At 39.0% G+C, this 16,608-nt stretch overlaps 1 protein-coding gene across 3 annotated transcripts in view; it reads left to right on the top strand.

Annotated features, from left to right (window-relative positions):
• Positions 1 to 16,608, top strand: part of GAS2 (growth arrest specific 2) — a 144,549-nt gene that overhangs the window by 105,169 nt on the left and 22,772 nt on the right. For all 3 annotated transcript variants that reach the window (XM_072985875.2, XM_072985877.2, XM_072985876.2), the window contains one exon: positions 3,576 to 3,683. In XM_072985875.2, coding sequence (XP_072841976.1) covers positions 3,576 to 3,683 — 108 coding nt within the window. The remainder of the gene's footprint in view (positions 1 to 3,575; positions 3,684 to 16,608) is intronic.

The following is a 16,608-nucleotide window of genomic DNA, read 5'->3' as shown; positions in this document are numbered from 1 at the left end:
CATCACATCCCAAGAAAAATAATTAGGAACACAATAAATGTATGTCCACCTAGGTTGCTTTGCTGTCTTCCAAAATGGAGTTTAAATTACAGTAGCCATGTCAGGCAAGCTCAGGATATCACACTTAAGATATACTGGTTAAGCCTCCTCTTTCTTCTTTTCATTATAGATCTTTCCTGACTTTTGATTTGCTGTTTGACTTTATAACAAAATACCAAAATATGTGTTTTTTTCATAGTCAGCTTGTACATTTGCACAGAGAAAGGGGATTTGCTCCTGTTAAAAGTAGATTTCTGCTCAAAAGCCCTTCCTCTCAATCTGATTCAACAAAGGGATTCTTATATATCTTGGGGGGGCTGCAACCCCCACATCTTTTTAAGACCTGAATTCCAACTTTCATCAATAGGTACTGTAAAAATATATTTATCTAACTGTCAATCTCCTGTTACAAGTAGTTGGTTGGTGAACTAGTTCTCATATTAGCCAAAGAGGATGAAAACTTTAAGAAGGTGTGTGTGTGTGTTTTGTTCTTTTTGCATTTTGCTTCACTTGACATCAACCAATTTCTAAACATCCTCCTAGGAAACTGCGATGTTTGGAAATTATTATATTCACGTACATTTCAGTGGTTTTTTTGTTTGTGTTCCTAAATTAAAAACATGCACATCTGGTTAGAGTTTGCTCAACCAGTTTTATTCTTTGACAGGCATGTAGTACTTTATTTCAGTTCACATGCACATTTTAAATTGACTAAATAATAATAATGCTCAGTTGTATTTTACACACATGTAGTGCCCTGAACAGTAGTTTTCAATCTTACCATGCATGGAATTACAAGCTGTTACTAGGGCAGGGCAAGTGGGGCTTTGATGCAGAGTGCTGAAATTTAGAGGGCACAAAAATTTGCTGATGGAGAGATGCAAATTTACCTATTAAATTTTGTTGCTGAAGGGATATGGACTTGTCTGCCACACAGATATACACTGCCTCCAGCTGCTCTTCTTTGGGAGTAAGGAACACAAAATAGGGATGCTTAACACGAAACCAATATGGCCATTGTGAGCTCGGCCAAGGAATTCCTCCCCACTCCTCCATCATCTCTCAACAGATGCCAATCTTATGTGACCCAAGCTTAACCAATAGGGCAGCAAAGCCTAGGGCACCAAAATGGCTACTTAGAGATCTGATGGACTGGAGTGGAATGGTTAGGTCATACAATTTCTGTCAGTAGAACAAATACAACAGAAATGGATCATTTAAAGGGTAGATGAGGGTGCAGCTGGCTGATTTCACTCTGAAAGTTACACTCCTTTATTCTAACAAGATTCAAAACTGGAATGCTCAGAACCAATTTTCCATGATATCATGAGAATCACTCCAATTTAAATATGAAGTTTGTCACAAAAAGAAACATTTCATTCCTATTCAGACATCCACAGAAATGTTGGTAGGAACATATTGCGAGTGGGAGGGGGCCAAACGCTCCCCCTCTGTTATTCTCATCTCCTCTGTACATGGGGCTTCCTCAGATAATTAGGAATCCTGATTTTCCAGGACTCCAAACTGTGTAGAGAACATTTAAGTGAAGAAGAGTGGCTCTGTTTCAGATCGTCTGTCTTCATGTTTGGAGAATGGCAGTGGACAAGGACGGATTTGCCCTTTCCTTTTCACACATGCAGATTAACCCAAGTTTCTTATCCTTCCTTTGACATACTGTATCTAGTTTCTTACATAAACTGAGTTGCTCTCCTCACATGCAGTGTTAGTTGCAGTATCAGCACACTGAACTTCCTAGGATAGTTAGTGGAGTCATTCTTCACATGTAGGAATAGTAACTTGGTTTAAACAGAAACTGTTCAAACTTGGCACATGCATCGAGGACAGGTATTTGCAGTAGAGACCAAAGGTCCCACTGGATAGAATGAGCTGGATAGGCCCCATATACAGGAGTGTAGTTTTAATACATTTTGAAATAATGCACACTGTCACCAGGAAAACAGTCTCTCCCTTCTTAAAACCATTACATCCAGATGTTACACATTTCAGCAGCTAAAATTGTTCTCTCTGTAAAAAACATTACCCTACATCATCTTGCTTGTCGCAACTACAGTAGAAACACTGAATGAATATCATTTACATAAGTGCTGACATCGTATCCATCAATGGATTCAATGGATCTACCCTACTTGGAAATAGCCCATTAAATCAAGAGTCCAGGGGTGAGAATTGCAAGTTAGTGTTTTCCCCATGACAGTCTTCACATTCAGATCATTTTAAACAATTGAGAAGTAGATACAGTATATGATGAAGTAGAGCTTGTGGATTTTGTTCACTATAAGCACACCACAGAGGAACCTCGAACCATGAGAGATATCTGGGAGAATGACATAAGCAAATCTGAGATGTTAGGAGTAAAAATGACATATAGGTCAAGGTTGAGAATTTGGACTGAAATCTCAGGAAAAGTTTGAGTTAGAACTTCAGAAAAGAAAGAATGAGGCTGTTGCATGCTGTGTTGTCCCAAGTTACAGATGAAGTGACAGAGGGACAGGAGGTATTTATGAGTTAGAGGAGAAATAGTGCTCCAATTAAAGAAGGTGGTGCAGACCTGGCCTAGCTCCCTTTTCAATCATGCAGCCCATTGAACTAGAAAGCCACAAGATCATTGTATTCGCGAAGGTTTTCACAGTGGGGATCTAATGGTTGTTGTGGGTTTTTCGGGCTCTTAGGCCATGTTTTAAAGGTTGTTCTTCCTAATGTTTCACGAGTCTATGTGGCCAGCACCTTCAGAGGACAGCACTACAGCACTGTAGTGCTGTCCTCTGAAGATGCCGTCCACAGAGACTAGTGAAACGTTAGGAAGAACAACCTTCAGAACACAGCCTGAGAGCCCGAAAAACCCACAACAACCATAAGATCATATTTGGAAAGATTGAGAAGGTAGAGTTCATTAAGGACCTTACTGTCTTTTCCCCATAATTTGAGCACTATTGAGTACCAATAGTGCTCAAATTATTAGGTATCAAAACTGTGTAAATGGGAAAGAAGTGGTGCAGTTTTTGGAAACTGGGTGCTGTAGAGCCATAGCTAGTAACATTGATACCCAGGGCTTTGTTGCCATTTATTTAAAGCTTGGGTCATAAGAGACTGAAATATACAAAGAGAAGAGGAGGAACATCTGGGCGTCTGTATGAGGCAGCTACATTGGTCTCATGCTGAGCATGCCTGTCTTGTGTTTCTTGGGAAGGAGTGCTGGAGGTGGTATACACTCGAGGCAGATAGTTTAATGCCCACCCTTTGGAGCCCTCTAAAATTTCAGCACCCTGGGTCAAAGTCACAATCACCCCCATCTTATTTACAGCTGTGAGAAGCAGAACATACCAAATGAGGTTTCATTGTGTGTTCATACAAACATATATATGCATTAGATTATGTTTATAAGGAAGCACCATTTCAGAAAGATTGGGAAAACTGAGAAGTGGTTCGAATAACCGGAAAAGATTGGCTCTAACCTGTCATAATGACAGAGTAGTCTACTAAACGCATTAAAATCATAACTTGTTTTCCTGATTTAGGTCAAACATATTTCTGAAGATCCTCCTTGCAAATGCCCTAGCAAATTTTGTGTGGAGCGTCTTTCACAAGGAAGATACAGAGTTGGAGAGAAGATTCTTTTCATCAGGGTAAGAAAGATTCACTATTCTTTTTGCAGAGCATTTTAATCTGGTAAGCATTTTAACAGAAGTTATAAGGAATGGGTATTATCAGTCCAGAGACATGTCCCTATTATTCGCAAGAACAAATTTACTATCTCTCTGCTCAGATGCTGGCATGTTTCTGGCTGGAGTAGACAGTCTCTTCAGATTACATAGTTAATAATTGAAATGATTATTAAGGTGCTGTTGATATGTCTGCTCTGTGGTCATTTTGTCTTCAGACGAATCGTATTCTGATATAACATATGTGCCTTCGATTGCAAGAGATCTGAATGTCTTTTCTCCATACATCACTTCTGAAGACACCTCATATTTTTACCACTTTCTACAACAAACATTCTTTTCTCCTACCAAGTATATATCTCTTATATCCACAATTAGGCTAGCAGAAAAATCAAAAGTGTTAGCATTGTTTTGCTAATGGTTGCACAGGTGCTAGCTGATGAAGAAGGACTAACCCACCAAAATTTAATTGAAATTAAATTCAAATGAGTTGTGTAATGCCTTCCACAAGTGGCATCAAAGTACTTGATACAAGCATGAAAATATGGTTTCTGTAAGATGTAAAAAAAACACACACCTTACACTGGAAAAATAACATTGTTCAATAAAAATCATTGAGTGATGCATAGAATGTGGTTGTGTGAGTGTCAAAGCCATCATTAGGATAGTTCCTGTGGTGTGAATTAGGGGTGTGAGGAATCCATTAACTCATTCTGTACCCAAATAGAATGATTGGGATTGATCTACTTTTTACCCTTTAGGAGACATTCTAATCTATTGCATCCCAGGTCCATAACATGATCTAGAAGAGCCTAATGGTGCAGTGGTTAAACTCCTGTACTCCAGCCAAAACTGTGCTCACAATCTGGGGTTCAATCCCAGGTGGCCGGCTCAAGGTTGACTCAACCTTCTATCCTTCCGAGGTCAGTAAAATGAGTACCCAGCTCTCAGGGGGGTGATGTGTAGCCTGCATAATTAACTTGTAAACTGCCCAGAGAGTGCTTGAAGTGCTATGGGGTGGTATATAAGCCACACACTTTGCTTTCTTTCTTTCTTTCTTTCTTTCTTTCTTTCTTTCTTTCTTTCTTTCTTTCTTTCTTTCTTTCTTTCTTTCTTTCTTTCTTTCTTTCTTTTTGCTTTTATTTGAGTCTCTTGTTAAAAACAAAACATATACAAACAACTAGGATCTGGGTGAGCTGCCATAGCACCCTAGCTGTGTGACCTATCCACTCAAAGCCCATACAACAATCATATTGCCATAGTCACACACATTCTCATTCCTTATAGCATAATAATTATATATGATAATATACCTCAATGGTTGGGAGTATCCACTGTAGCTCTTGGCCTTTATAGGGGATTTCAGGTGTCATTTGCCTTCTTCTTTGGCAAGAACAGCTCGGTCAACTGAAGAATCTATCATGGTGGTGTTCCATCCCCAGGAGGAACAGTGGCTCCTTGCTCCACTTCATAATCACCACAGAATCACACAGCATAACTTCCCATTCAAATGATATTTTCAGAAGTTTTTTTCCCATTTATGTACTTAGTATTGAGCACTATGCATGGAATCAAATCTCATTTACTCCACAGTTACTTCATTTCCAAGAATTATGTGCTATGAGGCAGTGGAAGACAGGAGGGCCTGGCGTGCTCTGGTCCATGGGGTCACAAAGAGTCGGACACGACATAACAACTAAACAACAACAACAACAACAACAACAACAACAACAACAACAACATAGGCTAGAGTGCAGAAGCAAACATGTTGTTCCTGCCACAACAGCACCCTTAATTTTGTGAACATTTGATTACTGATGTTTAGCTATTTAGTTCCTGAGGTGTTATAACTGCCTGTTTGGCTTGCAAGATACAGTTAAAATAAGAACCAAACTGCAACCCCACTGCTGCAAAAGTAGCCTTTTCCATTACATCAGATTTCCACCAGATTGCATTTTGGAGATTAAAATGAAATGGATGGCAATACAGTTTTTTAAAAAAAGGAAGACAAAAAGAATTTGGGAAAAAAATACCAAATTCATAATAGGCAGAATCCTGTTTGGCAATTTACATGCCCGTAAGTTGAACTGCATCATTCACCATGGTGAAATGCCCCTAATAAGACATCGTTTGCTTTACTAAGCACATGACTGTTACACAGTCAGTGGGTGCCTGATCATGTGAACAGTGCCTTGCCAATTAGCAGCAGTTTGCTTTGGTGACCCACCTGCATTTTAACCTACATACCGATAAATCACCAATAGGATTCTGGTAAACACATACTGTAACACTACATGACTTGGGATGTTATCCCAGAAACACTGAAAACCATGACTACTAGATTTTTTAGGACAGAAGTTCTTTGCTCAGTTTTGGTTTGTTCTCTCCTACTGCTCCGCTCCTGACTTTCAGCACCAATCAGCCATTCCACTTTGTAATAGAGGACCCTTGACCTAAAGGGATGATTGAAGACAACTTCCAAGAGTATGTGATGATGGAGAAAGGGCAGAAAAGTACCATTTACATCCACTTTTAGACTTCAGGATCTATTCAAAATGTATGCACACTGGTTTTCCTGCTATTAACGGAAAAGTTATTTTTGAACTGCAGCTCTCAGAAAACCTCAGGTTGCATGGCTACTGGTCATATTGGCTTGTGCTATTCTGAGAATTACAACCCCCAAAAGTTACTTTCTCTGTCTCTGGCTGTGGATACACAGCATTTCCCAGTTGCTAGTCTGGAGTGTTTAGGGACAGAGCCAACAGCAGCTTGCAATGACCTGGACATTTTAAGTTTTTATCAAGTAAATAGGTTGATGTTTATAGATAAACCTCTGCTATAATATTAATTGTCTGGACTATCCATGTCAATGTGAAGTATGTTTTGTATTCTTCTATTAACCTATACTAAACCTAAACTAAAAGAGATATTACTGGAGAGAACTTACTGAAACCATAACATCTTATATTAAGTTCTGTGAAGACTTATGTGTGCCTACTAAGACCGTGCGTATCTACAATAATAACAAAGCCTGGTTTACAGCAAGGCTTAAGAAATTTCGACATGCCAAAGAGGTAGCTTATAGGAACGGAGACAGAACCCTGTACAATCAGGCTAGAAATATACTGAATAAGGAAATTCGAGCGGCAAAAAGAACGTACAGCGACAAGTTGAAGACACAAATGGAAAATCATGACTCTGCTACTCTCTGGAGGAACTTACAGAACATTACGGGTTATAAGAAAACATCTTCCCCGGTTCTGGAAAACCAGAAATTGGCAGATGACCTAAACGAGTTCTACTGCAGATTTGAAACACCACCATCTACACCTGCGGTAAACCATTTGTGTTCAGAAGTATTAAAAACCGCCTCTCCTACTGTTGTTCCTTTATCTCAGGAATCTACTTCCTTGGTGATTTGCGAAAAAGATGTGCGTGATCTTCTTCAGATACAAAAGGTTAGGAAAGCTCCGGGAGCAGATGGGGTGACTCCCTTCTGTTTGAAAGTATGCGCTGTACAATTAGCGCCTATCCTAACACGGATTTTCAATAGCTCGTTGGAGTTGTGTAGTGTCCCTACATGTCTTAAAACTTCCACTATTATCCCTGTACCTAAGAAAGGTTCTATTAGCGGACTGAACGACTACAGACCCATCGCCTTAACATCTGTAGTGATGAAAGTCTTTGAGAGATTGGTACTGACCCATCTGAAGGACATCACTGATCCTTTGTTGGACCCTCTCCAGTTTGCATATCGGCCTAACAGATCAGTAGATGATGCTGTCAATATGGCTATGCACTACATCCTACAACATCTGGATTCCTCAGGGTCTTATGCACGGGTTCTTTTTGTCGACTTCAGTTCCGCGTTTAATACAATTGTACCATCTAAATTGTATCTTAAACTGATTCAACTAAAGGTACCCATTTCTGTTTGTAAATGGATACATAGCTTTCTGATAAATAGGAAACAGCAAGTGAGACTGGGGAAAATAACATCTAATATCCGTACAGTTAGTATGGGAGCCCCCCAAGGGTGTGTACTTTCCCCATTACTTTTCTCCTTATATATGAATGATTGTATTTCCACGAATCCCTCTGTTAAGATTCTGAAGTTTGCAGATGATACGATGGTCATTGGACTTATTAAGAATGGTGACGAGTCGGCATACAGACGGGAAGTTGAGCATCTTGTCGCATGGTGCAACAGTAATAGCTTAGTGCTCAACCCACAGAAAACGGTGGAGATGGTAGTGGACTTTCGAAAACACCCCCCTTGTATACTCCCACTTTCCGTCTTAGGCAGCACGGTCTCTGTAGTAGAGTCGTTCAGGTTCCTGGGCACTGTACTCTCTCGGGACCTGAAATGGTCAATTAACATCGATGGCATCATTAAAAAAGCTCACCAGCGTCTGTATTTTCTACGACAACTTCGGAAATTCAATCTGCCTCGGGAGCTGCTTGTCCAATTTTACAGAGGCATTATTGAATCTGTCCTCTGCTCTTCCATAACTGTTTGGTTTGGTTCGGCAACCAAACTGGACAAGAACAGGCTTCAGAGGACTGTCAGAACTGCTGGAAAAATAATCAGAGCTGATTTGCCATCATTGGAAGAGTTGTACATTGCACGGGTTAAAAAGAGAGCAGAAAAGATCGCGGCAGATCCACGGCATCCTGGTCACAACTTGTTTAATCTTCTCCCCTCTGGTCGGCGATACAAGACACTGTATACTAAAACATCGAGGCACAAAAATAGCTTTTTTCCCTGTGCCATCAAACTGCTGAATTTGTAACCATCTGACGCAACTGGGAGTTGAGGCAATTGGCTTTTGTAGAATTTGTTCTTAATTGTCTTGTGAATTTTTCTGTTTATGGTGTGTGTGTGTGTGTGTGTGTGTGTGTGTGTGTGTATTGTTTTTAAGTGTGGCCGGTAGCCATATTAAATTCCGGGTATGGTTTACATACCTGGCCAGTAAATAAATAAATAAATAAATAAATAAATAATAATAATAATAATAATAATAATAATAATAATAATAATAATAATAATAATAATAATAATAATAATAATAATAATAATAATAATAATAATAATAATAATAATAATAATAATGAGCGGCTAACTCACAGTATGAACTTTAGTGAGGAAAGGTAATGCAGTTGCCAAGGAAACAGAGCCTGGATATTTCTTTGGGGGCTTGTATTATTCACAGGGGCTTGTCTCCCATTCTGTCGCTGCAGAATAGTTTGTAATGATATGCTGGAAAATGACAAAAATTCTGTAAGTACAAAAATAAGGGTATTGCAGAAATAACCAGGCACTGTAATGATTCCACTGCATAGATGAAATCTGAAAAAAAAAAAAACCCATAATAAAAATGTGACTTTTTAAAATTGGTACTTATCTATATAGAGGCAACAATGAGCATAGGCCTTCATAAAGTGAGAGAAAACAGACAAGTGCAAAAGCATTGTTAGGAACTGATTCTATTAATCTCTTATAAACTCTGATTCTCTTGCACTTAAACCATTAAGAATATCCTCTAAGCTTTTTAGCTAGGATTTATAACTAAACAAAATGGTTAGTCAATATGGCAAGAAGACTGAAGAACTGAAGAAGCTGAGGTCTACCTGAAAGCAGATATGAATTAAATGACACAAATTTAAATGTGCCCATTCACTTCGCAATCCTCATTTATTTACCCTTTAAAAGAAACACACTATGAAGGATACTCTGAAAATTGTATCTTGCTTCTGACTAAGCCAGCCAGTGGCTGAAACTTTTTCTGAGATAAATGAGGCTTTTGCCTAATCCTAATTCTCCTACAGTTTACAGGTCTTTGATTTAGGACCACACCCTTACACTACACAGATTTTTGATAAGTCTGCATTGAAAAGTATGATAGGCTAAACCAAAGTAACGTTGCCACTGCCTACAACTTTGCCTTTCTGTGGTGGTCTTCAAATGTTCTGTTGTTGTTGTTGACCTGCAACTAATTCAGACCAGAGGGAGTTGAAAAAATGATGTTCTGGGAGACATTGTCTAACTTATTCCCCCTTGTGTGCCATATAATATGTCAGCTTGGTAGATTCTGATATAACTTTCAAAGACATTTCTAGATGTTTGTGCAGGTCAGTTCTCAGATGGTTTCTTCTTGTTCTACTGTAAACTACAAATTTATACCAGTACACAGCTGTCTTATAATAATAATATCGTTGTTTATTCTTTTAGAGAACTTTCTTGGTCAGCCAAGGGACACCCAGCATCCCATTTAAGTTTCAGTTCAGCCACAGATCACAGGCCAGCCACTTAAAATTTTGGTTGCTATTTCCCTTTTTGATGTCAACTTTATTAGTTTATAATGAAACTTAATTTAGATAATTTGTGTCTTTTTAAGCGCAATATAGCTATTGTAGAAAAGTAGGGCTTACTACTGCAGGAACACTCCCTCCATTAGGAAAAAAAAATCACAGAATCATAGAATAATTGAGTTGGAAGGAGCCTGTAAGGCCATTGGGACCAATCCCCTACTCAATGCAGGAATCCAAATTAAAGTAGATCTGATGGATGGTTATCTAATTTTCTCTGGAATATGTTGGAGTGTTCACCATTTCTCAAGGTAATTGGTTCCATTGACCTACTGTTAGGATACTTTTCCTGCTTATCAACCAAAATTTGCTTTGCATAACTTGAGACCATGAACTCTGTGATGATTGAGAACAAATCCTGCCCCTCCCCTTTATCATAATCATTCAAGTAGTTGAGGAGTGCTATCATACCTACCCTCAGTCTTCTTTTCTCAAGGATAAACATGGCCAGTTATTTCAGTCTTTCCGCATAGGGTTCGGTTTTTAGTTCCCTCATCATCCCTGTTGCCCTGCTCTGAACTTGTTCCAGAACTGGGCCCAGTATTCACAATGAGGCTATGGAGAAGGGGTGGTTTTTTTTTTGGTTTTTTTAAGAATGGGCTACCAACCTATTAATCTTTGACAGTTTTGTGTTGCTTGCTACATTCATTGTTCCCCATCTGCTGAAGTCTTAGATACTTGAGAAAAGGAAAAGAAATCAGGGCTCATGTTGTGAACGCAACAATGTTATCTGTCAAAGGATTACGGAAATGGGATTTTCACTCAGCTCCCCCCCCACACACCATTTGTCCTTTTAACAAGCCTATTCAGACCAGGGGGAAGTGAAACCAATGTAGAGGATACCTATATCAGGGGTTTTCTACCAACTCTCCTCAGACTGAAGAAGCTACTTGGATGAGTAGCGAAATGTTTTAACCTAATAAGAAAGAAGTCCAGTTGCTGTGACTCAACTTCCAGATTTCACTGTGGAAATGACAAACTCAGGTGCAACCAAGTGTCTTTTATGGAAAAATAAAATTTTAGGGAAATTGGAAGTCAAATTATTATATAGTGCTTCAGCATTTTTTCTGACACAACACTACCCTTCTTCATGCCTGCTACAGGGCTTATGGTGAAGGAAGTGTATTATAGATATCTTCAGCAGAGACAAAATGTATCTACAATGACCTCTTTAAAATACAACATTTGGAAGTCAGAGGGAAGGCACTGAATGCAAAGAATGTCAAGCAGAGCCCTAAATACCAATTTTGACATCTAGCTAAGCAGCAGCGCGACCTCCCCCCCTCTATCCTGAGGCCTAGGCATGAAGCTGTCCCCATCATAAAAGACGAGGAGACTGGTGAGTCCCCTGCTCCTATACTTGCTTTCAAAAAGAAGGAAAGGGAAGTATTGCTGTTTATTTTCCTAACAGCCACTAATAGATTCACCTCCAGATGTCAGTGCCTTCATATTTTTGGTGCCAGCGGAAAAACACCAGTCCCCACCCACCATGCCCATTATAGTCCTGATGTCAACAACAAGCAGCGAAGATGAAATTTTTTTCAGAAGACAATTTTCTAAGAGGTAGCTGTGCAAGCTTTGTAGGCAAAAGCAAGATAGAAATAAAAAGTTAAAAAGACAAAAACACTGTAGCACCTTAAAGACTAACTTTTATATATTTGTTAATGTGAGCTATCATGGACAAGTTCACTTCATCAGATATAAAAGAATATTTCTAAGAATATGTCTTAGAAATATTTCTAAGAAATATTCTAACATTTTAATATTAAATATAGTTAACACTAAATATTAAATATATTTAACATTAAATATTAAATATAAATAACATTAAATATTCTAAAATTATAACATTTTAATTTTTTCTTACTTCCTCAACAATGGAAGATCACTTTGCAGAATTATTTCCACAATATCCCCACTGTTTTGGCAGCTGCCTTGTAACCACCGAAATACCTTAGAATGGCAGTACAGTAGGTAGAGGGCATTGTTGAGTGAGAAAAATGGCAGCCAGGCAGCCATCCAATTTCTTTTATTGCCCCTTGCAACTGCAGGGGGGTTGGAAGATGGAGGGGAAAAAAACACAAAGCTGCTCTGCAACCATTTCTAATGGTGAAGCACACCACTAAGAAATAGTTGGATTATTTTTCCTTCCTCTGGTGAAAAGTTCTCTACACTGCTTATAAACAACATGATTTTGAAGGGTCATCTATACACAGTTGTAGTCCAGGCAGGATGTATTGAAAGAAGGTCCTTCATGACTGCTTTTCCAGGGAGTTACATACAGCAAACTTAAGAGGGCTTTAGGGGCCTACATTATTTTGAAGGGTTCTTTTCACTTGTCTGACTTGGCCCAGAACTGTAGAAGATCTTGTGGTCTGCAGCTGAAGAAAAGACTTCAGACTGGACAGAGCAGATTGTCCTGTACTTGGTAGCTGTGAAAACAGGACAAAACATGTCCTGGTTTTATAGAGAAATGATGGTCTTGTGGTCCTTAAGTGGAATGGGTCTATGGAAAGCCCAGTTACAGATGAATTCAGGATGTGGGTGTATTTGTGTATAGATTTGAAATGAGCATGACACAACATGGCCCATGAGAAAACATTCCTTTAAAATGTGTGAGTCACAGAACATTTGCAGAAAGGCAGAATGCTTTCTTGAACCATATTGACATCATAAAGCATATAGCTGTTTGGCTTCCTTCTTATTAGGGTTACTCCTGAGCAGAGATGTCCAAACGTATAATTATATACATCAGTAGTTTGAAACAGTGGAGCATTCATAAGGAGCAGGAGCTGCTCTTTTAAAATGCATTCCTTTAAGGGATATTTGATTTATGGGGCTGTTTCTAACAGAAACAGTTGAACATATAAACATACAAAGAGTCTTTAAAAGGACGTAATTGCATGAGCACCCTCTGAAAGTATTTCTACAGTGTTGCTATGTCAAAATCATGTGTGGTTTTCCTTGCATATTTTTAAGCTGCAGTAAATGAGTTGGTATTCAACTACTGGATAGCTCAGTGATTTAGGTATTTGGCCACGGAGCCAGAGGTTGGGAATTCAATTCCCCACTGTGGCTTCTTGACAAGGATTGAATTCGATGATCCATTGGGTCCCATCCAGCTCTGCAATTCTCAGATTATTGTATTAGTCATTACCTTAATCATTTTGGCTTTCCAAGCAATCTTATGCCCCCTTCATTGTTGCTGTATCAGATACACTGTATGTATTTTGTCTTCTTCTGCTTAGAGTATATGCTTCATGTCTGCTCATAGTTTTCAAAGTTGATACCAATGACCCTCTGTTGCCAATCAGGATTATGTTTATCACCTATGATGGGTTTTTCCCCTAATTTCACATTTTTTAAATATTAATTTGAAGGTAACTTAAATATCACACTGCTATAAATCATTTGAAGGGTCACAAGATCCTCTGAGACCTGACACATCTTGAAGAAACAGTAATATGATCTTAGTGAAATAAACTCTAAAGTCAAATGTGACTCAGCAGTAGATATGGTAGCTAAAAGGGACTTACAGACTGCATCAAAATAAGTGTTGTGTGTAGGGTATAAGGCATAGAGGTGTGTCAGTCTTTAATTTTAGTCATTGCCTTGAGTACTATGTCCAGTTTATGGATGGGAAAGTTCTTGGTTGGGCTCTCTGATTTCCATGTGGAAGGGGAGGGGAGAGTCTCCACAACCAGTGTGGAATCAGGACAGAACTCTGAAAAGTGTGCTGAGAATGAAACTGACAAATTTTCACATCTCTTCTCTGGTTGTGGACACCAGTTTTAAAACACTGTTGACGAAGAGGAATATGTTCAGAGAAGAGTAACAAAAATTGTGAGGGTCCAAAAAGAGTTAGCTCTATGGAGAAAGGTTAAAGGAACTCTCCATGTCAAACTGGGGAAAAGAGATTAAGAGCCATGTGATTGTCGTTATCAGTCAGGCAATAAATATCTTGCCAAATAGCACAACTGCTTGTGTTTCATTTGGTGTGTGAATGGGAAAAATGAGCAGGATACTAGCCTTTGTGTTGAAACATATATCTCTTTCCCTACACCCATCAACTTACGGAAAGTGATAAATATAAGTACACAATGCCTGCAAACATAGAAATGTCCTTGTGGGGAAAAAATGGATTTTGTTTGTATTTTTATGAAAATCAGAATCTCTGATAGATTGGTTAGTGGCATATGAAGTATGCTGGATTATCTGACATTTGAGTCCCCTTCCTTGATTCTGTTTGGGACCAGCAAAGAATGTAAAGTACTAGGCTGAATGATGAATTATCCCATCTCTCCCAGATAAGGACACATGGACTAAAACATGTTGCTGTAAGTTACACCATATAGGGCTGATGATGTCATCAGCCATGGCCATTTTTTAGTAGTGAAACAATGTTGGATAGGAGTACATACTCTGTTACAAAAAATATTGCTTTGTAATGTTCCACTAACCCCAGAACTGTTTCACAATATAGACAATATAGATAAGACAAAGAACAACTTAGTTTATATACACAGTCTCTGCAGCCAGAATTCTTTATGTCAAGAATTGGAAGAAATCTGTGATACCGAAACAAGAGGAATTTATTGAGAAGATATGGGAAGTGACAGAAATGGATATTTTATCAGAAGTGTTGAAAGACTGTCCAATACAAAAGACAACTGAACGAAGGAATTTATTATATAAATAGCTTGAGTCACCAGATAGTGCTTGAATAACATAGATTTAAACTAAGTTTCTCCCCACATATCCCCCTTTACCTTCTGTACCCCTTACCTTATTCCAAGTTGTTAATTTAAAAAAAGCCATGTCCATTTTCGGAAAATAAGCATTTCTGGTTCCCCTGCCCTGAAAGTCTTCAAGCTTCTGCACAGTTACTTTCATTGTTGGGAAGCCATTGGGGGCCATGGAATGAGAGGAGGAAATTTTTAATTAGGAAACATTGTGATTGCTGGAATGACTTTACCACCAGAAGTGATTTTTGTGAGTATTAAAGACTACTGCAGCCCCCCAAAGGCTTCTTGACAATGAAAATAATTCCACAAGAGGCTCAGGACTAGAGATGGTTACAAAATGAACCACAAAAGGAAAAAAGCCAAAGAAACCAGTCTTCATTTGCTGAAGCAAAATGAAATGCCAGACTTTTTAGTACGCCCCCCCCGGTAACAAACTAGAAAAAACCATGAACCACGGGGGGGTGGGGGTTCATGGTGGTTCATGGTTAGACACAAACCATGAATCATCATAAATCACTTGTTTTCCAGTTTGTGCTCATTTCTACTCAGGACCATTAGGAGGGGAGAAACCAGTAATGTTTAATTGCTGAAAACTGCTACAGCTGATGACATCATAAGCTTCATTCAACATAACTTGTCCGTCATAACAACTTATACATTTCAGCAATGGGGTCAGTTTCCCCATGCAGCAAAGTAATTCCAGACAACATCCTCAAAAGTGATAACAACGTCAAACTGATGAATGAGAAATTATCTCAAATGGCTGCCCGTTGTCATGGAGGTTTTGAATTACTCTTGGTGGTTTTGCTTGAGGGCCATTGTAGACTTCATGCTATTCCTGTTTACCTGGTTGGACTGGATTTAAGTTCAGTACTGTCACTGAGGGATTTCTGAATTTCAAGTGCACCATTTCATCAGGCATTTCACCTTGCATGATGGCAGTGCAACAGTTTCAGGTGGAGGGATGATTTTCAGAAGTACATTAAAAATAAATTTGCTACGAAGCAACTGATCCCAGCTGATTCTTAAAGCTGACTAGATAGAAGTACAATATGAAAAAAGATGATACTTTGAGTAGCAATAGACGGTAATTTGAGCAGCAGAAGATGCACTAGTACACTGCCAGGATTATAACTCTGTTTAAGACAGTGCAATGAAAACAATATTCCTGGATTCTGATTCACATATGGAGCCCCTATAGAGAGCAGAGGATCTCCTTATTCAGACTCATTACCCTCCATAGATAGGAAAGCGATGGGGAGGTTGGCATGACTATCCTACCTTCCTTGCATTGTTGACTTAATATAGTAAGGAATGAATGACTGAAATCTTGTGCATAGCGTATAGTAAGCCCAAGCATGACTGCCTTGGGGTGGGGGGCAGGGATTCATGTACCAGGCCAATGTGAGAATCGTGGCAGTGGCTATTTGTGTGCCAGGGAGAAATGGGTGGGAAGTTAAACTTGGGCTTAGGCTTTGCTCATGACCTGAGTTTGATTTTGGGCTCAGGTAGCTAGCTCAGGATTGAATGAGCCTTCCATCTTTCAAAGGATGGTAAATTGAGAAACTAGCTTGCTGGCTGGGTGGGTGGCAACATGTAGCCTGCATAATTGGATTGTAAAGTGACCAAAGGCTGCTGGGGTAGTATATAAATTGCATGTTTTGCCTTTGGTTTTGTCAAAAACACATTCTGTACCAGGCCAGAACTAGTCAGATCTTTAGTACTTTCTTGCATCCCAGGACTTAGCCCTAACACTGAAAGCATGATTCTGAAGT

This window comes from Pogona vitticeps, chromosome 1, assembly GCF_051106095.1.
Source record: "Pogona vitticeps strain Pit_001003342236 chromosome 1, PviZW2.1, whole genome shotgun sequence".
Classification (NCBI taxonomy): Eukaryota; Metazoa; Chordata; class Lepidosauria; order Squamata; family Agamidae; genus Pogona; species Pogona vitticeps.
The sequence above is the reverse complement of the archived record's forward strand: the minus strand, read 5'-3'. Positions and strand labels throughout refer to the sequence as shown.